The 24,151-nt window shown below is 37.5% G+C and overlaps 3 protein-coding genes across 3 annotated transcripts; 1 reads left to right on the top strand and 2 right to left on the bottom strand.

The window, feature by feature from the left end:
• Positions 1–63: 63 nt before the first annotated feature.
• Positions 64–8,027, bottom strand: LOC103022646 (keratin, type I cytoskeletal 18). Its single transcript, XM_022675344.2, has 9 exons — positions 7,931–8,027; positions 6,538–6,889; positions 5,421–5,503; positions 4,597–4,753; positions 4,119–4,280; positions 2,938–3,063; positions 1,933–2,153; positions 958–995; positions 64–264 (listed from the first exon to the last, which is right to left on the bottom strand). Exons 2-9 carry the CDS (start codon positions 6,874–6,876, stop codon positions 257–259), a joined length of 1,134 nt encoding a protein of 377 aa, XP_022531065.1. The 5' UTR covers positions 6,877–6,889; positions 7,931–8,027; the 3' UTR covers positions 64–256.
• Positions 8,028–8,203: 176 nt separating this feature from the next.
• LOC103042259 (keratin, type II cytoskeletal 8) lies at positions 8,204–16,642 on the top strand. Its single transcript, XM_022675345.2, has 9 exons — positions 8,204–8,481; positions 10,276–10,484; positions 11,440–11,500; positions 11,630–11,725; positions 12,365–12,529; positions 13,216–13,341; positions 13,868–14,088; positions 14,637–14,665; positions 14,864–16,642. The coding sequence occupies exons 1-9, from the start codon at positions 8,272–8,274 to the stop codon at positions 14,869–14,871; spliced, it is 1,125 nt and encodes a 374-aa protein (XP_022531066.2). The 5' UTR covers positions 8,204–8,271; the 3' UTR covers positions 14,872–16,642.
• A 2,377-nt stretch (positions 16,643–19,019) lies between these two features.
• On the bottom strand, positions 19,020–20,285 carry LOC107197504 (G-protein coupled bile acid receptor 1). The gene has a single exon (XM_015604507.3). The coding sequence runs from the start codon at positions 20,240–20,242 to the stop codon at positions 19,178–19,180; it is 1,065 nt and encodes a 354-aa protein (XP_015459993.3). The 5' UTR covers positions 20,243–20,285; the 3' UTR covers positions 19,020–19,177.
• Between the last annotated feature and the right edge of the window lie 3,866 nt (positions 20,286–24,151).

The raw sequence follows: 24,151 nt of genomic DNA, 5'->3' as shown, positions 1-24,151 counted from the left end.
TCAAACTTTTTTGGGTAGTTGGGGAGTTTAGAGCATCATAAGAAAAGACAAGAACAAGACAGGTTTGTGAAAATGTATTTTATTTCATTTTATTTCCACAGACCTCAGTGTACAGGATTCAATCATGAATAAAGTTTCACTACAAAGTTGATATAATTCAGTAGAAAGAAAGAAGAGTTGAGATCTCCTCATCTGCTCCTTGCTGGTCATCATACAGGACCTTCTGCAGATCATCACTGATGAATGCTGTCTGATTTTACTTAGCTGTAACAAGACATATATAAAGAAATATATATAGGTTTAAAATCAATCCCCATCTTCCTTATATTTTACTAATGAACGATTTGATTTCAGTTTATTTAAGATTATTAAAGATTAGGTACCACTTTATTAAATGGGTTTATACATATTTTATAAAGGAGTTTATTAATGGTTATTAATTAGGTTATAAACCATTAATAAGCAGTTACAATACATGAATAGAAAGGGCAACAGTGGCCCACATTCGTTTATACTGCATTAAATCATGTGTTAAAAACATATCTGTTATTATCTTTACCAACCCAGATTAATCATTTATCATAATGTGGTGTACAATATATTAACATAAAATAACATTAAATATAACTTAACTGGCTTTCTATTTTATTTTATTAGATATGTTAATGCTGACGGATAAAAAAAAACGAAGTAGGAAATGCTTAATGTGTTGGAACTATTCATTAATAGCTTATTATTAGTTTATAAGTATTTACAACCTAATTATTAACCATTAATAAACTCACTCAGACTATTAATAAACCCTTTATAAAGGAGCCTTATTTTAATGTGCTACCAAAGATTATATCATATTATATCATACTACAATATTTTTAAAGATACAGCATTGAAAAAGATCATTATTTTAGATAATTATTTAGTTTTATTAGTTGATACTAACAAATTCTTCCAACTCACCCTCATTCTGAATAGCCTGCTCCAGGGAAAAGTTTGCACTGTGGGAGGAAACGAGAGAAAACAAACATGATTTACATTAGCAATTCAAAACCGATAAAAAATATACATGCTTATGCCCTTTAAATTCCCCCTCAAAAACAAAAGCCCTTAAGGTAAAATGTGTTGTGAAATTTGAAGTAATAAAACATAACAGTCCTGTTTAAAATTTTATACACACTTCCTAATCTTTAAAAAATGCTTTTATTGTGGTCATTTCTGCCTCTACAGTGACGATGTTTCTGTCTACTTTGGTACACAGACACATCACAATATGCAAATCAGTCAATCAATACTCATCTGCGTCTCACCGCAACTAGAGGCACACTGCAGCTGCTGCAGCTCAGCCAATCAGCTTTCCCTCCTGCCCCTCCCCTAAACCCATACATCACCCAGTGCCGCACCCAAACTACCCCTCCCAATTGTTTAGCCTTTTTCCTATTTCCGAGCTGAGGGTGGAGTCAGCTAAAATCTGGGGGTTTAAGTTGCATCAAAAAACTAAATCTTAGTAAGTAAAATTGTTTAATTTTAAGGAAATAACATGTTTGCTTACTAAGCATTGTGTACGTATAGAATTATTCTGTTTATTTTAGGAATAATACTGTTTATCAATGTTATGTAAAAAATGTTTACCTTATTTTAAGTGATCTACGCTCTAAATAGGCACAAAAAGTGACAAGTCAAGTTATTCTGATCCTTGTGCTCAAATTTAAGCTCAATTTAAGAACATTTTGCTTGATTTAAACTTACTTTACTTGTTTTAAGACTTTGCGATTGCTTGTTTTAAGGAATCTTTCTAAGAACAATTTAGCTTACCCTTTGGAATGCTATTTTTTTGCCTAAAATAAGCATATTTGTCTCAATTTACATACAGCATATCTTGTCAATTTTTTGCCATTTTTTGTTAATTGTGCCCCTGAATAATCCCCATGCTCTGACCTGTCATCAGTTGCTCCCAGCAGGCAGCGGTAGCTGTCAATCTCAGCCTCCAGCTTCATCTTCACATTGAGCAGAGCCTGGTACTCCTGGGCCTGACGCTCCACCTGATCTCGCACTTTAGTGAGTTCAGCTCCGAGCTGCTGGAGGATCCGGTTCAGACGCGCCAATTCCTTCCCATAGCGGCCCTCCGAGTCCCTCAGCGTTTCCTCCAGAGACACGATCTGAACAAGAGCCAGTGAAGGAAGACCGTCAATAAAACAGATTAACACTCCACATCAACACAAGCACATACATACTAGTGCATCTCAAAAAAAAAAAATAGAATAATTACAGACACAGAGTGATCTATTTTAAGCGTTTATTATTTATTTTATTGTTGATGTTTATGAAGCTTACAACCAATGAAACTCCAAAAATCAGTTTCTCTGAAATTAGAATATTATATATTAGAGACCAATTGGTACTTTTGGCAGTGTGGGCAGTGTGCCAAGTCCTGCTGGAAAATGAAATGACATGACTCTCCAAACCATCACTGATTGGTGGAAACTTCACACTAGACCTCGAGCAGTTTGGACTGTGTGTCTCTCCACTCTTCCTCCAGACTCTGATCCCTTGATTTACTTTAAATGAAATGTAAAATTTACTGATGATCAGTGATGGTTTGGAGAGACATGTCTGTCATTTGCTGGTGTTGATCCACTGTGTTTTATTATCAAGTCTAAAGTCAGTGCAGTTTTGTTTTCCCACAAAATCTTACAGCACTTCATATCTTACAGCTTCCCTCTGCTACTGACAACTTTTATGGAGATGAGGATTTCATTTTCCAGCAGGACTTGGCACACTGCACACACTGCCAAAAGTACCAATTGATCTTAATATTCTAATTTTCTCAGACACTGATTTTTTGGGTTTTCATTGGCTTTAAGCCATAATCATTAACAAAAAAAGAAATAAACTAAATTACTGAAATTAAGCAACTTTTCAATGATACCATGAACTGATTACCATGCTCTGCAAAGCCTGGACGTCGATTTCTCTCAGTTGTTTAGTGCGGCGGAGCTCGGTGAGCTCAGTCCTGCTGTTCTGAAGGGACTCGGTGTTCTTCGCCACCTCCACTTTAATGTTCTCGAACTGTAAACAGGAGAAAAGTAGTGGAAGCTGAATCTGAGAGAACTGGAAATAAAGGCTGAAATATATCAGGAGGCATATCTGATCCTGTAGGACTGGATTCCTGCTCTGTTTAGTGTTTAGTGTTTTTCATGCTTAAGCACACCTGATCTGATTTACCTGTTAATTACAAGGTTTATACCTGAGAAATCTGGGAATAGTGTAACACCTGTATTTACTGTGTTCCAGTTCTTACAATTTTACACAGTTTCAAGAAAACATTTCTAAAGAAAAAGATAAAATCTTTGGAGTTTACCACAAGTGGTTTGGCATTCCTTTACCAGTGTTTCATGATGAATCCAGTCAAAATATGCCTCACTTTTTATATCACCACCAGGATATTGTTGTTAACATTATCTCAGATTAGCATTTTTAGCAATATCAGGTGATGAAAATGCATTTTTGCACATTTTTATTGCGCATGCTAGTCACCCAGTGTGATTTTGCTGTGATTATACTGGTTGTCTAGCCTTCTATATCCTTATATTTCACTATGTATTCTTCTTCTATATCATTATATATCATTATATATTCTAAAACATTCTTATATATCCTTCTATATCATTCTATTCCCTATATATCATCCTTCTATATATTTGTATATCATTCTATATCCTTCTATATCTTTATATATCCTTCTATATCCTTCTATATTCTTCTATATCCTATTTTAGCTAACCAGCTTAACCAGCTTCAACCAGTCTTAACTGTGCATCTCCTTGATATCAACTCCCCTTCCCCATCCCCTCATTGTGATGCTTTACACTGTGTTCTTGTCCGTATGACACTGTTATATTCATAATGAATTTAATTTCACTTGTTTCTTTAATACAGTTTTTTCCTATTTAATCCTAAAATGATGATAAAAGAGGCACCAACCAAAATCTGGCCTAGGGCCTGATTGCCATCTTAATGTGATTTTTAGCTATATTCTTAAGACGTTATACATTTAGCATATGTATTTTAATTCTTGGTTAAAATCTTTGGTCTACCATTGGAGTTGGACCCGTTGATTTTACCTTGTTTTTGTACCAATCATCAGTCTCCTCGCGGTTCTTAACAGCCAGCTTCTCGTACTGGTCGCGGATCTTGTTGACGGTGCTGCTCAGGTTCGAGTGGGAGGAGTCTGCCTCCACCGTCACACTGGACTCCTTGATCTTCTCCTTCAGCACAGCGACTTCCTACAGGACAGCGACAAGACAAGAGGACAGGTGAGCTCCGGTTTATTCAGGTACCCCTCAGGTATCACCCATAATCAAACTGAAACTTACTTCCATCATCTACATTTACATTTATATTTACATTAACGTTAACATTTATAGCATTTACCAAAAGATTTTATCCAGTGCAACGTACAACAGCGTTACTCATAATACAGAAGTGTGTCAATGTAGAGTTAGGAGTCTAGCCCAAGGAACACTTAAGGCATTTTCACTGGTTAAAACAGACTCTGTTTCGTTTGCAATCACCATTTTACCACTTTAAAGATAAACTTACGTCGCGGTGCTCTTTCTTGAGGAAGGCGAGCTCCTCCTTTCCAGACTCGATCTGACTCTCCAGGTCGAGGCGAGCCAGCTGAGAGTCATCGATCACTCTCCTCAGATCAGAGAGGTCATGCTCCAGGTTCTGACGGGCAATGCTTTCCGTATCCAACCTAAAGAGAGAGAACCACGGATATAAAACATTTATTATGTTACTAAATTAGGAAAACAGACAAATTTTGAGGCATTTTTGTGTCCTTTTTTCATTTGTTTTTGCTAGCAGCAGTTTAAACCTTTGTGATATGCACTGACACTTGTTTCTTTAGACTAACCAATATTTCCGTTATTTTAGATTGATTTATATATCAGTCCTGTCACTGTCTGTCTGCCTACCACTGATACTAATTCCCTTGAGAAAGACTCCATTTCCCAGAATTCACTCATGCTCAACCCTCCGGACAGGGCAGATCACGTGACGCATCTGCATTCCGGCTCACCATGCTTCTAATCATTACTCACACCTGGACTCCATAGTATATATAGCCCCTCTTTTAAGTATCTCCTTGTCTGGTATTGAATCTATTTCATATCTCTTCTACCTCAAGTCTCATTTGTTTTTTTGACCGTTTGTTTATCGACCCTTTTTTTATCAACCACTCTCTTGCCTAGCCCTTTTTTTGCCGGTCTGTTGTTCTTAAAACAATCACACATAGCTAGAGAAAGGAACCAGAGAACAGCACCACGACAGTGAATATTTACTCTCATGAGACCAATGGTTGCCTAGTGTGCCTTTAATACCCAATGTATACATGTGGATAAATGAAACTACATTATACTTACTTGTTTTTCAGGTCTTCGTTGGCCAGTTTGCTGTTGTCTATCTGCAGCAGAAGGCGGGCATTTTCCATCGTCTTGTCACGGATCTGCAGGCCAATAATAGTTACTACAAATAGCTTAACAAACAAACTAGCTTAGCTAGCTAGGTAGTCGTCTATGACAAGCTAGTTTAAATTACACCAGTGACACAAGTATATATCAGATCTACATATCCAGAAAACCATTCTAACTTGTTATATAACTTTTATATTAACTTTTATCAATGTATTTAAAATTTTCTGCCATTTTCTCTCAATTTTGCCACTACTTAGCTGTATATTGCCCATCACTAGAGATGCTACAACACCAGGAGGTTGAAGACTAGCACACGCCTCCTCCGTTACATGTGAATTCAGACTCCGCCTCTTTTAGAACTGCTGATGATGTAGCATTACCAAGTAGCATCACAGCGCTAACGCTCGGAGGAAAGTGGAGTGACTTGGTTCTAATACATTAGCTCACAGAGCACGATCTACTCACCCAGAGAGAGCAAGGCCAATTGTGCTCTCTCAGGGCTCTGGCAGCTGATGGCAAGCTGCATGACTGGGATTCTAACCAGCAATCTTCCCCAGGAACACACATTTTTAATATGATTATTTTGACTAGTTAAATGATACTTGATCATTGATTTACATGAAAACCTCCAGTAACAGTTATCTATAATGACTTTTTTACACACTCTTTTAGTAGCGCTTTAAAATAAGACTACCTTTATAAAGTATTTATAAATGGTTTATAAATTAGATTATTACTTAATATTATTGATTAGGTTGTAAATGCCTTAAAAAAGCAACAGTGGCAACTTAGTTAATTTTATTTATGGTAAATAGTTAAATATACATAGAAATATATTAATATGACAGGTTTAATGCTGATTGATGGAAAACACAAAGTTAGATCAGTATCTAGAAAGATATGAGGTTTGACAGTATAAATGAGTGTATAATCATTATTATTTTATCCATTTCTATGTATGTATATATTAATTAACTGCTTATTAATGTGTAAACTTATTTATAAACCATTCATAAACCCTTTATAAAGGTAGTCTTATTTTAAAGTGTTACTCATCTTTTTTTACCTCCTTCCTCAGATCAGCCAGAGGTTTCTCGATCTTGTCCCAGTCCCGGTCGGCCGTCTGCCCCCTCTTCTCCAGGATGTCTCTGATTTGCTCCTCCAGCTCCTGGTTGGATTTCTCCAGTTTCCGCACTCGGCCCAGGTACCCGGACAGGCGGTTGTTCAGGCTCTCCATGGTCTTCTTATCATCAGCAGGTGGAGGAGCCAGAGCTCCACCGCCCTGCGGCTGCTGCTGGCTCTCAGGACGCATGGCGTTCCTCAGGGCCTGGAGAGTGGAGACCGAGGCCCGGGTGCCCTGACCCCCCGCCCCACCAAACATACTGCTGGCACTGTTACGAGACATACTGCTGACGAGACTGAGAGAAACAAAATAAAAAATAGCACTTAAAAATGATGAGTTTCTTTGATTTTACCAAGTTAAAAACCTCTGGAATATAATCAAGAGGAAGATGGATGATCACAAACCATCAAACCACCAAACTGAACTGCTTGAATTTTTGCACCAGGAGTAAAGCAGCATAAAGTTATCCAAAAGCAGTGTGTAAGACTGGTGGAGGAGGAGAACATGATGCCAAGATGCATGAAAAAAACTGAGATCAAAAACCACCAGGGTTACTCCACCAAATATTGATTTCTGAACTCTTAAAACTTCATGAATATAGGTCTGAAATAATTTTATTTGGAATTTTAGGTTGAAAAGTAAGACTTACTAAGTAAAGTCTTACTTTTTTCTACATTTTTCAACTTATTTTAGGTCATCTAAACTCAAAATAAGCACATAAGCATCTGATCAAGTTATTTTTCATTCTTGTGTCCACATTTAATCTAAAATAGTTGCTTCCTTCAAGCTTTAATTCACCAATTTTGAGATATTGTGATTAAAGCTTATTTTAATAGGCAGATTTGTTTATTTTTTGCTTAATAAAAGCACATATATATCTCAGTTTACATATATTTTGTCTAGTTGGATTTTTGTTTTGCAGTGTGCTTTTTAGGAATAATGATTTTGATCAGTCTTACTTAAAATGTTCACTTTATTTAAGTCATTTGGACTCAAATTAAGCACAAAGCACAAGTTATTCTGATGCTTGTCTACAAATTTAAGCTAAAATATGTATGTTAAAAGATGTTTTCTTGATTTAAGTTCTACTTCTCTCATGTTGAGACTTGAAAAATGACTTGAAAAATGAGCTTACCCTATCGTCAGATTCTTTAGCTTATAAAAGCTAAATATCTCAATTTATATATGTTTTTGCCAATGGATTTTTTGCTATGCAGTTCTTATACAGTTATACAAAACTTATACAATATATTGTACATCTAAAACAGTACTTAAAATATTAGTATAACTGAAGAAATTGTATAAAAAATAAAAATAATAATAAGTTCCTACTCACCTCAAGCACTGAAGTATAACAGGAGGAAACAGAAGACGAGTCTCTCACCTGCTCTTTGCTGGTGTTTCTGGGGAAGGTGGGTGGTTTTATACTGAACCGTATCTGATGTAGAGAGATTCCATTGGGCGAATGGCCCCACACACCTGTCCAACAGGTTTTTTTGGGGATGGAACACCAGGTTTCCTCCTCTTTGTCACCAATGAATATAATTATTCAGTTATTCATAATTTCCAGTGGGAGGTCCTGACTAACCCTTAATAAAAAGCTCCCCTCTCCGCTGCTCTGCTCAAACCCTCCTCTTACCTGTGAGAACTTCTCATCCAGACGTTACCTGAGGCAGAATGGCACAGAGAGGCAGCAGACCCGGCTTCAGCAGCCGGTCCTACACCCCCTCTAACACCAGGGTCTACCCGAGCGTGGCCTCCTCCAGCGTGGACCCCCTGCTCAACTCACCCGTCAGCAAAATGGACCCTCAGGACCAGGAGGCCAAAACCAAGGAGAAGGACCAGATGGTCGGACTCAATGACAAGTTTGTCGCTTTCATTGACAAGGTAATCCTATTTTAACCACAAGCCTATTAGAATTAACACTTAGTGCTGTACTTATTATACTCATTTCTGTTCAGAAAATAGGGGAGAATTACACAGAAAATACAAATATATAATATTTAGTTCATACAGATTTATCTCTGTCATTTCTCTTCATAAGAAACTGACTGGTCACGTCTGATGCTGAACATACAGTAGATCACAAGACATGTTAGTGCAACTTAAAATAGACCAACAAACAAATAAATAAATAAATAAATAAAATGCAGTGTCATTTTTGAACACTAGGTGCCACCGTCTAGTAAAAAAACATTTCTGTCCTCTATTCAAAACTTTAAGCCTTGTGTAACCCCATTGTTATGTTCAGCTGTTTAGAATAACAGTTCAGTATCAATCTAAAAGGTTGATAAAAGATAAATAAATATTTCTCTATTTTCATGAACATCATCTTTATCTTTGTCATTGAAAATGTTATCCCTTATAGAGTTTACTATTTATCACCATTATATATATATATATATATATATATATATATATATATATATATATATTATTTATTTATATTATGTATTGTCTAAATTATTACCCTTTGAAGTCTTTGTTGCCACTACTGGAAATTAACATTGTGGAATATTATGGGTTGTTTTCTCAGACAGGGAGTAAGTCTAGTCTTAGACTTTATTTTACTTGTAGTGGGAAATCTTCATTCACAATGCTGTATAAGCTTAATCGCTATATAATGCATAATATATGCTAAATTGGTCATATTCAATTTGCATGTTCATTAGGCTGCACTAATTAAGACCAACTATTGTCAAGGTTACGTTTTAGGGTTTTATGCTCCAAATGTTTTTTTATTTATTTTTTTTGGATAACTTTATGCTGCTTTACTCCTGGTACAAAAATTCAAGCAGTTCAGTTTGGTGGTTTGATGGTTTGAGATCATCCATCTTCCTCTTGATTATATTCCAGAGGTTTTTAATTTGGTAAAATCAAAGAAATTCATCATTTTTAAGAGGTCTCTTATTTTTTTCCAGAGCTGTATATCATATCAATTCTATTATACATATCCATCCCCCAGTTTGGTTCTTAAAGTTATTAGATGTAACAAATAAAGAGAGAAAAAGAGAGAGAGAGAGAGAGAGAGAGAGAGTCAGACTTTATGCTGGAGTTAATGTGGTTTCTGCTTGTAGTCGAAAGAGACAGTCCTTCTTGTGATAAGTGGATTCAGGAATGTATTCAGATATAAAGAGGGAGACGGGTGCAGGAGGGTTAGAAGTTAGATACAGTAGCTGGGAGGAGCTTCAGGCATGTCAGACAGACAGACAGACAGACAGACAGACAGACAGACATAGATAGATAGATAGATAGATAGATAGATAGATAGATAGATAGATAGATAGATAGATAGATAGATAGATAGATAGATAGATAGATAGATAGATAGATAGATAGATAGATAGATAGATAGATAGATAGATAGATAGCCATAATCATGAACAATAAAATAAATTAAAAGACTTAAATTAGATCACTCTGTGTTTAATACTATAACATCTATATAATATACGAGTTTCATATTTTGAACTGAATTACTGAAATAACTTTAAGTAACTGAAGTAACTTTTTAAAGATTTCTATTTTTTTTAGATGCTTCTGTAGATAGACAGATAGATGAATGGGAATACTTTTCACACTCTTAGTTAAATCATATGATGTCACGTCGAAATAATAATCATTAAATGTATTAAATGTATTAAATGTAATTGCAAATCTGTTTTATTTTTTATTTTTTAGGTTCGTCATTTAGAGGAACAGAACAAAATCCTGGAAACCCGGCTAAAGATTCTGCTGGAGCAGGACAGCTACAAGGGGAACATAGACGACATCGTGAAAGAACTGGCTGCAGATCTGAGGAGACAGATTGACGGGCTGGACCGAGACAAGGACAAGCTGGAGTCTGAGGTGGTGAAGTCCAACGATGAGGTGGACAACACCCGGGACAGGTGAGAACAGACTGAGGACACTTCTTTACACTTATTTTCACATATTTGAGCTGTTTGTTGGCTGTTAACTTTTTAGCTGTTAACTTTTTGACTGTTTAGCTTAAGAAAAAAATCCCTTGTTTGAATCCTGTTTATGCAGCTTGCCATCAGCTGCCGGAGTCCTGAGAAAGTACAATTGTTCTTGCTCTCTCTGGGTGGGTACAGTAGATGGTACTGTCTTTCCCCTCATTCATCACTCCTAGGGTGATGTGGATCAGCACAAAGCTGCATCTGTGAGCTGATGTATCAGAACCAAGTCGCTGCGCTTTTCTCCGAGCGTTAGCTCTGTGATGCTACTAGGCAATGCTACTCAGACCTCAAATAATCCAAAGAAAACAAGTTCATATTCATAAAGTTTTAAGAGTTCAGAAATCAATATTTGGTGGGATCAATCACAGTTTTTATGCATCTTGGCATCATGCTCTCCTCCACCAGTCTTACACACTGCTTTTGGATAAATTCAAGCAGTTCAGTTTGGTGGTTTGATGGCTTGTGATCATCCATCTTCCTCTTGATTATATTCAATTAGGTAAAATCAAAGAAACTCATCATCATTAAGTGGTTTCTTATTATTTTTTCCAGAGCTGTATATGTATATATATATGTATATATGGTGTCCACAAATTAAGAAAAGCACCTTAAGAACTCTGACATGATCTCAAGTTGCAATTACATAAACAGCTGCTGTCCAGTGAGCCATGTAAGGAGGATTTGGGTGCAGGAAGACTCTGGTATGCGCTCCATGTTGGGAGAACAGGCCATCATTAAAGCCATTCATCCAGCCTGTGCTTCCGCAGCCTAGTCTGTTTCCACTCAGTCAGAGCCCTGTTTTCTTCCACTGGTCACAAGGTCAGCGCTGACTCCAGAGTTCAGCAGCACTTCTGACTTTATTCTGCACGTATTCTCTATTTGACAGGTACGAGAACGAGATCCAGAAGAAGACTGACCTGGAAAATGACTTTGTTCTCACTAAGAAGGTAAAGAATCCCCTTCAGTGTAAAGTATATTTATATACTGAGGAGTTCTCAGTGCGCTATGTGACGTTCCCTGCATTTTACAGTGGGTTATTGTGTTTTTGTTGTTTTGTTTTTGTGTGTTTTGTGTAGGATGTGGATGATAGTTATATGCAGAGGGTGCAGCTGGAGCTGGAGCTGGAGGACATCACACGCGAGCTGGAATTCCTCAGGCGTGGATTTGATGAAGTAAGTCATTAAGTTATATATTAAACCCATAACTTATATACTAGATATATACTAGTGCATCCTAAAAAATGTAATAATCATTGAAAAGTCACTTTATTTCAGTAATTCAGTTCAAAATATGAAACTCGTATATTATATAGATGTATTACAAACAGAGCAATCTATTTTTAAGCGAAAATCAGCGTGCCAAGTCCTGCTGGAAAATGAAATCCGCATCTTCATAAAAGTTGCGCTCTCCAAACCATCACTGATTGTGGAAACTTCAGACTGTTCCTCCAGACTCTGCTCTCTTGATTTCCTTTAAATGAAATGTAAAATTTACTGATGATCAGTGATGGTTTGTTTTGAGAGACATGTCTGTCATCTGCTGCTGTTGATCTACTGTGTTTTATTATCAAGTGGAAGATGCAGATTTCATTTTCCAGCAGGACTTGGCACACAGCCCAGACTGACTCATTTTCTGAGACTGATTATTGGGTTTTTATTGGCTGTAGTATTCTGTATTTTTGATCTTCGGCTTTTTGAGAAGAATGTAGATCATCCAGTTGACCATCCCTGATAACTGATATGAAACTTAAATACCTAAAGAATCGCTGACAGTTGTTTTGTTCTTCTCTCTTGACTCCTCTTCTGGAATAGGAGATAAAGGAGCTCCAGTCTCTGATCCGGAACGAGACGGTGGTGGTGAAGACGGGAAGTAATCGGAACCTGGACATGGATGAGATCCTGCAGAGTGTTAAGGCCCAGTACGAGAACATGGCCTCCCGCAGCCGAGAGGAGGCGGAGCAGTGGAACAAGAGGAAGGTCAGTTATATGCTGAGGACAAATAATAAAAAATATAATCATAATTGATCATTAATGATCATTTTATACTTCAATTTTTTTCTTAAATCATTTTATTTATCTAAACAGACAGTTTTCAGTTCTGCTACAGTGTTGCTTTCAAATAATGTGAAAAAAAGTAAACCAACAAATTTAACCCTCAATTTTTTATCAGTTATGTAGAATTACATGAGAAATAAAATCAACCAATCGCAATAGACAGATGTAAATTAGCCACAGATTAATCCAGATTTCCTTACAAATAAAATCATACCTTTAGCTATTCTAGAGTTAACATTGGACAGATAATGAGGATGGATGGATGGATGGATGAATGAATGAATGAATGAATGAATGAATGAATGAATGAATGAATGGATGGGTGGGTAGGTGGATGGATGGATGGATGGATGGATGGATGGATGGATGGATGTTTGGGTGATTGGTTGGTTGCATGGTTGGTTGGATGGGTAGGTGGATGGATGGATGGATGAATGGATGGATGGATGTTTGGATGATTGGTTGCTTGGTTGGTTGGATGGTTGGATGGATGGATAGATCGATTTAGTTTTTTTTGGCTATTTATTAGTGCAAATGTGTCCTATAGAAGTTAATTATTCCATAGTTATAATAGTTTTTTACAATATGTATGATTTTTGAATCCACAGATGGACGACATGGTGCAGAAAGCAGGGAAGCATGAGCAAGATGTGAAAGATGTCAGGAAGGAGATCTCAGATACTCAGAGGAGCATCCAGAGACTCCTCGCTGAGATTGAAGCTCTCAAGAGGAAGGTACAACTCCTCACACCAACAGTTTATATATATTTTTTTGTGCGGGAACTAGGGATACAGATGCGTAATTAACCACAGTTCACTCCTAACTTACGTACAGTTTCAATCAACAAATTTATTTAACAATTTTACCCTTCAAAAACAATAACCCTTCAAAATTTACAACTTATAATATCTTTATAATGAAACAGCTTAGAAATACATTTAACCACCTCTACCTGAATCTGTAGAGTCAATTTGATTGCATCTTTTGATTGGCAGTGATTGTATGTGATTCATAAGGGTATGAAAAAGGCTTTGATAATTAATCAGAAGAGTAGGTGGTACATGTCAAAGTTTTAAAAAAAAATCAGTATCATAGTGCATAAGCAGAAATGTAATGTCCACATATGAGGACGCAGGGACTAATTTATAATGCTTTGCATTTGTGTCCACATCTTTCCATGTGATCAGCCACCAGTCCTTTCTTTTTGCTTTAATATATTTTCTTTGCTGGTTTAAATGTGTTTCTGCTTGAATTTTGTAGAAAAGTAATCTGGAAGACGACATCAGGAACTCTGAGATCGGCGGGCAGCAAACTCTGGACGATGCTCGGGACCAAATCGCACAGCTGGAGGAGGCGCTCCGCAGAGACAAGCAGCTGATGGCCCGACAGGTCCGCGAGTACCAGGAGCTCATGAACCTCAAGCTGGCCCTGGACATCGAGATCGCCACCTACAGGAAACTTCTGGAAGGAGAGGAGATGAGGTACGGTAAAAAGAGAGAGACTGCTATATTAGCCTTCTGAAAACTGGACTTTTTCTTGGTGTGCAATTACTTCTAGCTAAAAGTTTGTCTTAGTACATGAATTTGTCTGTTTTTGTTTTTTTATTTTTGCAAAAAACAATGTCCTTTAATGGGAAAAGTAGTTTATTTTAACATTTTTTTATTATTCATGCCATTTGGAATGAGAAGAGTCAAATTAGTCCAAATTAAACTAAATTAAAGCTTTCTACAGTAAGTAAATGAACTTTTAAATAAAGTTTCCGTCTGGACTGGCTGTAGAAACTCTTTACTGGGATTCCTGCCATCTTGTTTTCAATCAATTAAGTGTAAACATATGTGACCACTAGGTGGTACATGTCAAAGTTAAAAAAAATGAAGTGTCATAAGTGCAGAGAAGCAGGAATGTAATGTCCACATATGAGGACGCAGGGACTCAAGAGGATTAAAAAATGTTTATGTTGATTTTTTTTTTAGGTATGAATCCTCTTTACTGTGTGTCTGATTTGTGTTATTATATTTTTCACCTGCAGGCTGGCTGACCAGAGGCGTGATCAGTTTGGTAAGAAGTTTTACTAACTATTTCTAACTTTCTTTTCTTTACAGTAGCACATACAACATCTATTCATTTCACGCTCATTTTCATTCCATTGACATTTTTACTCACATTCACGCACCTGCGTCGCACCTCCAGACCCGGGGCGTAGGCTGTGTCTTTCCGCTGTCACGCTAAAGTAAACTTGTCTCATCTTTTGCTCAGATTACTAAAATCAAACCAAAAATCGATCCTCGTCCTTGCTTACGCAGACGTCAAGGCCCCAAAGTCCTGTTCGAGTGAGGAGCCTCCGCGAGTCGACTCTCCTGATAAAGCCAAGAAGTGCCTGCTTATAAGAATCGAAGTGAAGGATGGACACGTGATTTCTGAGAGTTCACAGCTTGTTTAAGGATTTTAGCTTCTATCACTTTAATGACGTGATATAAAGTAGTGATTTTTACCTCATTTGATTCATTTTGCCTTAGAAACACTTAACAAAAGAGGTCGCAAATAACAGTGCTTATAAAACTTACAAAGTAATGTCTCAACTAAGTATTAATTGACACTAATAAAGTCATTATTAATCATTATATTCAATCAATATTTAATGCTTAAAAATGTTTAAACACCAGGAGAGTTAAGAAGACTAGCGCACGCCTCCTCCGATACATCTGAAGTCAGACTCCGCCTCTTTTTGAACTGCTGCGGATGCTGTAGCATTGCCGAGTAGGTTCTGATACATCAGCTCACAGACGCTCAGAGACCTTGTGCTGATCCACATCACCCTAGGAGTGATAAAAGAGGGCAAAGAGCGCCATCTACTATACCCACCCTGAGAGAGAGAGAGAACAATTGTGCTCTCTCAGGGCTCTGGCAGCTGAAGGCAAGCTGCATGACTGGGATTCGAACTGATAGCAAACATAGTGGCAGCGCTTTAGTCTCCTTGACCATTTTATAAAAAAAAATGATTAATAATGTCTTATAATTAATAATTAATTGATACTTTCTGTTTAAATACTGTTAATTAACGTACCCTTTTTGAAAAGTGTTACCCCTGTCTTATGGACATATAATGTGATTTAACAAGTGTGACTAAATGGCAAACTGTGTAGTAGGCCTGTCTATTGTCTTGTATCTCTATTTTTACACTGACATTCATTTAACACTTAAGAAGCTTTTATTTTTAACTTCTTCTATAAAGTTGCTTATTTGGAGATACAAGTTATTTTGTGTGACACCTATAATATACTAATATACTATAAAAAATAAATAAAATTATCAAAATAATGCAGGTCAATCACTGTTACAACATTTTAACAGTTATTTTACTTACTTTACTTATTAAATTTTTTTTTAATTGATCAAATAGACAACTGTGAGACAGCTCATGATCACAATACAGCCCTGGAAAAAATAAGAGACCACTTAAAAATGATGAGTTACTTGATGAGTTACTTTGAAAACCTCTGGAATATAATCAAGAGGAAGATGGATGATCACAAGCCATCAAACCACCAAACTGAACTGCTTGAATTTTTGCACCAGGAGTAAAGCAGCATAAAGTTATCCAAAAGCAGTGTGTAAGACTGGTGGAGGATATGGAATTGGGGGGAAATGTTTTTTTGTCATTTTACAGAATAAAATGTAATTTATAAAATAACACAATGTTTATTTTATTCAAACATATACCTATGAATAGAAAAAAAGTAGTTTCTTAATTTTATCCAGAGCTGTATATACTAATCGTTATTTTAGTACTTTGATCTTATTCTACACAAGAGAATGTTGAGATTAGAACAAGGCTTGAGAACCACATCACTAGAACTACATTACACCTCTACTCGTCTCAGTCTGGATATGAATCAGGAGAGCCGCTGGTGGACTCATCACTGCTCCAGGACTTATTATTTTTATTTCTTTACTGTGTTTCTGTTTGTGAAAGTGAAGACATGCTCGTGTATACTTGAATATCTCAAAAGGGAAATAAAGAGGAACTTTTCGTGCTCTCTGTTCAGCTGTTTGTCTTTTTTTGGTCTGTTTATGGAAGCAGTGATTCAGAATGGAGGCGCTGGTCTTCGTCAGTCTCCAGCACAGACTCGCAATGTTTCCTAGAAAGTCATCAGCATCAGAGCTCACTTCAAAAACACGCATTTAACACGCAGAGTAAATGTACCTCTTGAGATCGTGGAAGGAGGGGCTCATTCATTTACTCAGCTGAAGTACTGAATAGTAAAATTAAGCAATAATTAATGAGAGGGAGTGCTATAACGTGGATTATACCACAGTTAGATCCGACCCTGCAATGTGATTGGCTGAGAGGTGTTTTTTGACTACCATTATCAGCCGGTAATGCACTAAGACACTGGGTCTGGGAGATGAGGTCCAGGGAAGACTCTGCTCACCCAAATGTAGTAGTAGGTGAGTCTGGGTCAGCCTCTGATCTCTACTGTACAGAATCTGGTCACAAATTTGCAAACATGACTCACATTTATAGTTTCTTTTCTATAGAACAAAAGGAAATGGAACCACAACGTTCTACAGGCTTTCTTTAGTCATTGGTTTGGGAATGTTGTACTCTATTTGCCCCTTTACCAAATTTAAACAATAAAAATCATGTCTCTTTTGTGCTTTTTAATACCAGCTAAAGAATACTCAACCAACCACCGGCTGCAACTGTTCCAAATATGTTTAACCCCTTAACAGGCCAGCATTTTTAGGATCTTGAGGATTTCTGTTTAAGCATTACTTTAAAAGGTTTCATGTTTGATAATAAAGGTTACTACAAATTCTAATTGTGATTGTAATAGACTTTATCCTAAAATTTATTTTAAAATTCGTTTTTTTTTCCTGAATACAAATCAAACAGTTCATGTCCTCCAAACCTTTGGTTTTGTTATATTTGTCTAGTTTTTACGTCTGATAAAACCTGCAGAATTTGGGTTAATTCAAACCCCAAAGTTTCAAAATGTAAATAAGTTATTTTACAGCAAAAAAAAGGATTTTGACAAGGCATTTTAAGGGTTTTTTAACCTACATGTTTATGATCAGGAGGGTAAAGTTAAAGGAGGATCAGCTAATCTTAAGCTGAATGTAGTACTGAACTGAGAGCTCCTAGACTCTCGGACTGAGAAAGGAGGACCTGGAAAAGCGTGAAATGATGAAGATGACAATTTGAACAGCAAAAATTCTGGGATTACAGCCAGTCACCTTCACACCCTCACTTACTCACTCACTTGCTGGCTCTTCCCTTTACAGAAATAACACCCTGTATCTGTAAATATCAAATGACTGGCTTCAGATTCACCATCAGTACAAATGTTGCAGTATTTCAGGCTGGATCGGTATAAATAGGTTGTAAAAAGAGCAGATGTTACCAGACTTGGACGTCACAGAAACTACATAACCAACCATTGATCACTTTCATTGTTTTGGGGTTATGGACATTATTTAGAGCTATAAATCATATAACTCTCCTCCAGATCTACAGTATTATACTTTGTCTTAATATGCAAAGGAATTCAGACCATTACAAAAAGATACACCACTACGCCGCTAACAGTTAGCTTAGCTTTAACTAAAACACAGAGGGTGAACCAATGGTTAATTAGAGGAGACACAGGGGACTCTATTTAAAACAGTTTACAGCCTCCTCTTCAGGATTTGAACATGCTGAGTCTCTTTGTCTTGTGTAAAGTGTTATAGATCGCTCTCACGGAGACAGAGACAGGAATGTATTATAAGGATGATGAGATGGGTTAGAGATAAACAGTGTAATTGTTAGTGTGAACTGAATTTCTAAATATTTTAAAAGTTACAGAAGTATTCAGTGCAGCTTCTTCCCTCCTGCACAGCTAAATATCTTACATTTTTATAAATGTCTTCATTAAAAATATCACAGTGCATTTTTGCCAGTAGGATATTAGACTAAGACAGTGGTTCTCAAATCAGCAGAGCTTATAAAAGTATTTAGATAGCAATGGCTGTTGTTTAATCAACAAGAGGATATTAAGTTGGGTTATAATAATTATAATATTACATTTGTGGCCATACAACTCTTTGGAAATATTCAAAACCTACTATATCCACCTTCTTTCACCTCATTTTCACATCAACTTAAAAAAAAAAGCTTCTTTCACCTTTATGTTAAAATGTCCAGTTATTTTATATCAAAGGGTTCTCATTGTAATGAGTGCTAATGATGATTTATGAGTGCTAATTATAATTTAACTAACTATTCCAATAGTCCATATAATGTTGTTTCATTATATAAAATAATATTTAATATTTTATATTTATTCCATTGACTTTTGAGTAATAGTTTGAGGGGAAAAAAAAGATGTGCACCTGGTTGATTCATTTAGTAGGGCCAAAACGTTCGTGTTTTATCTGTGAGTCAAATAAATATATTGGATATTATACGAGTGCTGTCCGATCTTCTTCAATTTTTGGATGTACCAGCATAATATCCCACACAGCGAACACAACAGCTTAATAAAAAAGATCTGTTCATAACTCAAGCGTCTTTAGCTATATCAGTACTTAATATGCATCTCCCCCGCGAAGGTTAACACCCCTCTGCGGCCGCGTCCGGCGCCAGCGGTGCCACACCTTACACAGCAGTCTCCTGGCGGGGTCAGTATACTCCCTGTTGGCGAGACCCAAGAGCAGCGGCACGGCAGCCATGCCACCCAACCCGGTGCACAGCAGCACGATCTGAGCCGTCTGATTGACGCGTGTCTGGCGGTTCAGGAGGAAAGCCATGTTCACGTGAGTGTAGATGATATAGGGCAACCAGCAGGCCAGAAAGGCCAGCGAGACGGTGGCCACAGAGCGGGCGTAGCGCAGGTCCAGCTTACGCTGGCGTTCTGCGGTGGTGACGGCTCGCTGCAGCCGCTGGATGTCCTTCAGCTGCCCCCGGGTGATCCACAGCACCCGACCCGTCATGGCGGCGATCAGGAGGACGGCGGGCGTCAGCAGGCCGTAAACCTCCAGGTAGATGTACGCGTCGGTGAAGACGATGTGATACGTGCAACAAGAGTCTTTAAATAGAGATGAGGAACTCAGCTCAGAGTGAACCGTGGTAGTGTTAGCATTCTCCAAAACACCACAGCAACCACCACCGGCCTTACCGCGCCCATCCCGGTTGTTCCAGCCAAAAGCAGGCAGCAGGGAGACGAGCAGCGGCAGCAGCCACACGGCCAGCAGGGCGGGGATAAAGTGCCGGCGCGGGCAGAAGTGTCCCGGCAGCATCGGGCTGACGATGCTCAGGTAGCGCTCATAATGAACCAGCACCAGGTTAAACATGAAGGCCAGGAACAGGAAGTTGGGAAAGACGTGCACCAGCAGGCAAGAGGAGAAGCCCAGAGACCGACTCCTGTTCATCCAGGGGATAAAGGGCACTGCCACCCCCGTGCCCAGATCCGCCACCAGCAGACTCAGGTAGAAGTAGTTGGGGGGGTTGTGGAGCTGCCGGCTGCAGGTGATGCCCAGGATGACGGACAGGTTGGCGAGGATGATGGCGGCGGACAGAGGCAGGGTGATGGCATAGATCAGCTGAGCCTCTTCCGCGCTGGTTCTCGTATCGTTGCAGACCATGCCAGCCATCGCGCCCGCTTCCCATCGCTTCTACATCATCCTGCAGTGAGGAGTTCAGTCCGTCTGCATGAGGAGGAATATCAGATATCAGTACAATGTTCCTCTACAACTTTACCAGTTAAATTCAACCATTAGTACGTCTCAAAATACCAACTAGATTCATAAAGCAGAGCTAGAGTAGGGTGATGCTCTGAAATAAAAGCTTTTTGAATAGTATTTGCAATTAAAATGTACATCAAACGTCTTTATAAAGCCCTCTAACTCTGAAATTACCTTTCTGAAAAAGTTCAGGGCTCAGATAGAGTCTCAATGTTTAAGTCTTTGAGATATTAGAACATGGGTAGAAAACTGCAGATAGTTTGGATTTGCTTAAGTCTCAAATAACAAATCAGTGTAGAATATATAATAGAGTAATAGAGTACTGAAGTATCTGATTGATTCTGTTCAGCTGTAAAACACTTGGAGTGTAAGGCTGATCTGGATTGTGCACCACTTATTTACACACAAAAAAATATTTTATCTTGTTCATAATGCTAAATTTGGTCACTCTTTAAAATCCAGCAAGTTCCCTAAACGTATGGAAAACTTTGACATTTACCATTAAAATTTCATGACATAACAAGCCATAACTTCCATAACTGTCCGCTCTCAAGCCTGACAGTTTTAAGCTGCTACAGTACTGATCATCAGAGCCTGCTAGAATTAAATTATAAATTATTCAAACTTAAACAAGACAAGAAGCATAATACATAATAAAAATCAGAATAAATCACTGGAATGTGACTGGAGTAGAGCCTTTAATTACCAGTAAGACCTGGTTAGTACAGTATTTTGTATGTACTGGTCGTACAGAGACGTTACATGGTTAAGTTAATGGAAATTACACTATAAAACTGTATTATAAATCATTACCTACATTTTTTGTCTTGAAAAATCAAATGTACAAACATAACTTAAAAAAAACAAGCTGATGTAAGGCGGATTAAAGTGTTATTTGTTTCAATATATTCACTTGCACACAAAACCTAAAATACAGTATATATGTATATGTATGTCAAGTTGAATGCTTAAAAAATAAAAATATTTATTTTGAACTGTAAACTGTAAAAAGTCACAAACTGAAGTAAATGAAATTTAAATGTAAAATAATGAAATTTGAATGAGGATTTCCTTGATTTTACACAGATATATGCATATATTTTTAAGCAGCTCACTTACGGTAACAAAAAAAAAAAATATATATATATATATATATATATAAATTTAAAAAGGAGATTTCTCATCATTATTATTCACATAACCACTGCATCTGTTTTTTGTTTTTTTTATCTGTAAACATATGTTAAAAATAAAAGGACAGTTTCTGAGAAATGGCTTTTGTGATCCTACCTGGCAGAGTGGAGCTCAAAACGATGTAAAACCCTATTCCTCATAAACAGCCCATTTGCCAGGTTTATAGCGGGTATGAAAAAGGAACTCATAAAACACATAAATCCTCCTCTGCGTCGCAAACACTTAACCAAATGTCACGCTGCTCTTTTTCCAAAAAATAAGGAGATAAAACTTACGCTTCTCAAGTAAAGCATTTAGTCGTGGAACAGAAACCCTGAGAAACTCCTTCAGGTCTTCATTACTGAGGAATAGAGGAGCATGGAGAAGGTCAGCCGAGAAGATCCGCACTCTTCTTCTTCTTCATCAAACAATACAGAACTTATATTTGTGCTGCAACCATAAAGAGCATGCATCTGTACTCTAACCACTCATAAAATCCTCCCGCTCTTCCTACCGGGGCTTTTCTCTGCTCAGCGGCGAGTCCAGAGACGTGCTGAAGAGAGGAAGCACTCAGCAGGACGAGTGGACGAGTGTGAGAATCAGCAGAGACATGAATTAAAGCGTAACTGCTGGAGATACACTAAACGCATCTGCTCCCTGACGCACTCGCTCACAACTCTCCCCGAGACCTTTGTACCACTGTAAACCTCAACCATGAGATGCTGAAAGAGAGGAAAACATATAGGTCTAAAAATATCATTTATATAGGCTTCCACCCACAGTGTGAGGTCAATACCTTTAAGACCATTCCAGACCCTGGAGAAGATCAGAAATAGAGTTATTGTCACAAGGATCCAATATAGTTCAATATAGAATATTGAAGGATCTCAACACAGGGTTCAACATAGAAAATCTAAAGATCCAGACACAGAGTTCAACATAGGCAAACAGACTGAGGGTTCAACACAGGCAATTTTTGCATCTAGACATAGGGTTCAACACAGGTAATCTAAGGATCCTGATACAGAGTTTAACACAGGCAATCCAAGAATCCAGACACAGGGTTCAACACAGACAATTCAAGAATCCAGACACAGGGTTCAACACAGACAATTCAAGGATTCAGACACAGAGTTCAATATAGACACCCGAAGAATTTCAACACAAGGTTCAACATAGGCAATCTAAGGATTTAGACACAGAGTTCAAAATAGGAAGTCTAAAAATCTAGACACAGAGTTTAGCCTAGGCAATCAAAGAATCCAGACACAGGGTTCAACACAGGCAATCCAAGAATCCAGACACAGGGTTCAATATAGAAAATCCACAGATGCAGAAACATGGTTCAACACAGGCAATTCTAGGATCTAGACAGAGGGTTCAATACAGACAATGAACATAGGCAATCTAAGGATCCGAACACAGGGTTCAACATAAGTAAACTAAGAATCCAGACACAGAGTTCAACACAAAGGCAGTCTCAGGTTCCAGACTTAGTATTTCACATAGGCAATTCAAGGATCCAGACACAGGGTTCAACACAGACAACCCATGGATCTGAACACAGGGTTTAACACAGGCAATCCAAGAATTCAGACACAGGATTCAACATAGGCAATCCAAAGATCCAGAATAAAATATATATATAGGAGTTAATACAATTAAGACAACTGGATTAATCACCAGACAGTAGTTCAGACAGGGTACCATAGTGTTTATATCATAATACATCATATGCATTTAATTATTATTATTGTAGATAAGGTATCTAGTTATCTGGACATGCATTTAAATTATTTAATATTGTTTTCTTTGGGGAACTAATTTTTATTATATACAATAAGTTTGCAATAGTCCTCAAACACTCACTCACAGCAGTTCTACACTCCGGCTGATGGTGAAATTCTTAGAAGAACATTCATTTTCTAAACTGCTCTCATATAAACAAACAGCCCAATGAAAATGTTGTCTGTTGCCAATATGTCTTGGTTTGGTCTGGACATATTTGCAGAAGTGGTCAAACAAAAGTCTCTGCATCAGACAGTAAATACAGCAGATGGTATCTGCTGGAGTTTAGACAGGACTGTGAGACTGATGCTCCTGCAGGATCCAGAGACACTGGGGAGGTCTCCTAATGATGACAGACTCTTCCCATTAACCCATTAAACTCACTCACTATAAAAACACTTACTGAAACGCGTCTCCTTAATGAGTCGGCCGTTATTAGTTGTCAGTTTGAAAGATGATAAGATTATGGGGTCTATTTAAAGCCTGTTTGGCATATTTTATCAGAGAGTATATTTATTATAAATGTAGAGTGAACATATTTTGGCTGTCATAAATTCAATTAAAGGCCATACATTTGCAGGGAACGGGAACACCAGCACCAGGACTGAAGAACCATGCACGTTAAAATAATATTTGTTTTGTTCTTGTTATATTAATGATCTGATACACACCCAGACAGTACTAGTCTAGCACCTCGCCTTTAAACATTTAACAAAATTAGCTTAATAAATTTTAAAAAATCAGTCAATAACAGAATAAAAAGTGCTTCATATATTATAAAATATATATATATATATATATATATATATATCGTCGCTGTCCTATAAAAAAACACTCATCTCCATTTTTGTCGATTTT

The sequence above is a fragment of the Astyanax mexicanus genome, chromosome 5 (genome assembly GCF_023375975.1).
Source record: "Astyanax mexicanus isolate ESR-SI-001 chromosome 5, AstMex3_surface, whole genome shotgun sequence".
Classification (NCBI taxonomy): Eukaryota; Metazoa; Chordata; class Actinopteri; order Characiformes; family Acestrorhamphidae; genus Astyanax; species Astyanax mexicanus.
This window is presented reverse-complemented; position numbering and strand designations above follow the sequence as displayed.

What these genes read in the sequence shown, in the direction of transcription:
- LOC103022646 (XM_022675344.2), bottom strand. Translation starts at nt 6,876, where the DNA reads ATGTCTCGTAACAGTGCCAGCAGTATGTTTGGTGGGGCGGGGGGTCAG. An exon ending in TGGCTGATCTGAGGAAGGAG is followed by an intron (nt 5,504 to 6,537) that starts GTAAAAAAAGAT and finishes ATTGGCCTGCAG; the next exon opens with ATCCGTGACAAGACGATGGA. An exon ending in ATGATTGGTACAAAAACAAG is followed by an intron (nt 3,064 to 4,118) that starts GTAAAATCAACG and finishes TCCTGTTTACAG; the next exon opens with TTCGAGAACATTAAAGTGGA.
- LOC103042259 (XM_022675345.2), top strand. Translation starts at nt 8,272, where the DNA reads ATGGCACAGAGAGGCAGCAGACCCGGCTTCAGCAGCCGGTCCTACACC. An exon ending in TTGTCGCTTTCATTGACAAG is followed by an intron (nt 8,482 to 10,275) that starts GTAATCCTATTT and finishes TTTATTTTTTAG; the next exon opens with GTTCGTCATTTAGAGGAACA. An exon ending in TTGAAGCTCTCAAGAGGAAG is followed by an intron (nt 13,342 to 13,867) that starts GTACAACTCCTC and finishes TGAATTTTGTAG; the next exon opens with AAAAGTAATCTGGAAGACGA.
- LOC107197504 (XM_015604507.3), bottom strand. Translation starts at nt 20,242, where the DNA reads ATGGCTGGCATGGTCTGCAACGATACGAGAACCAGCGCGGAAGAGGCT.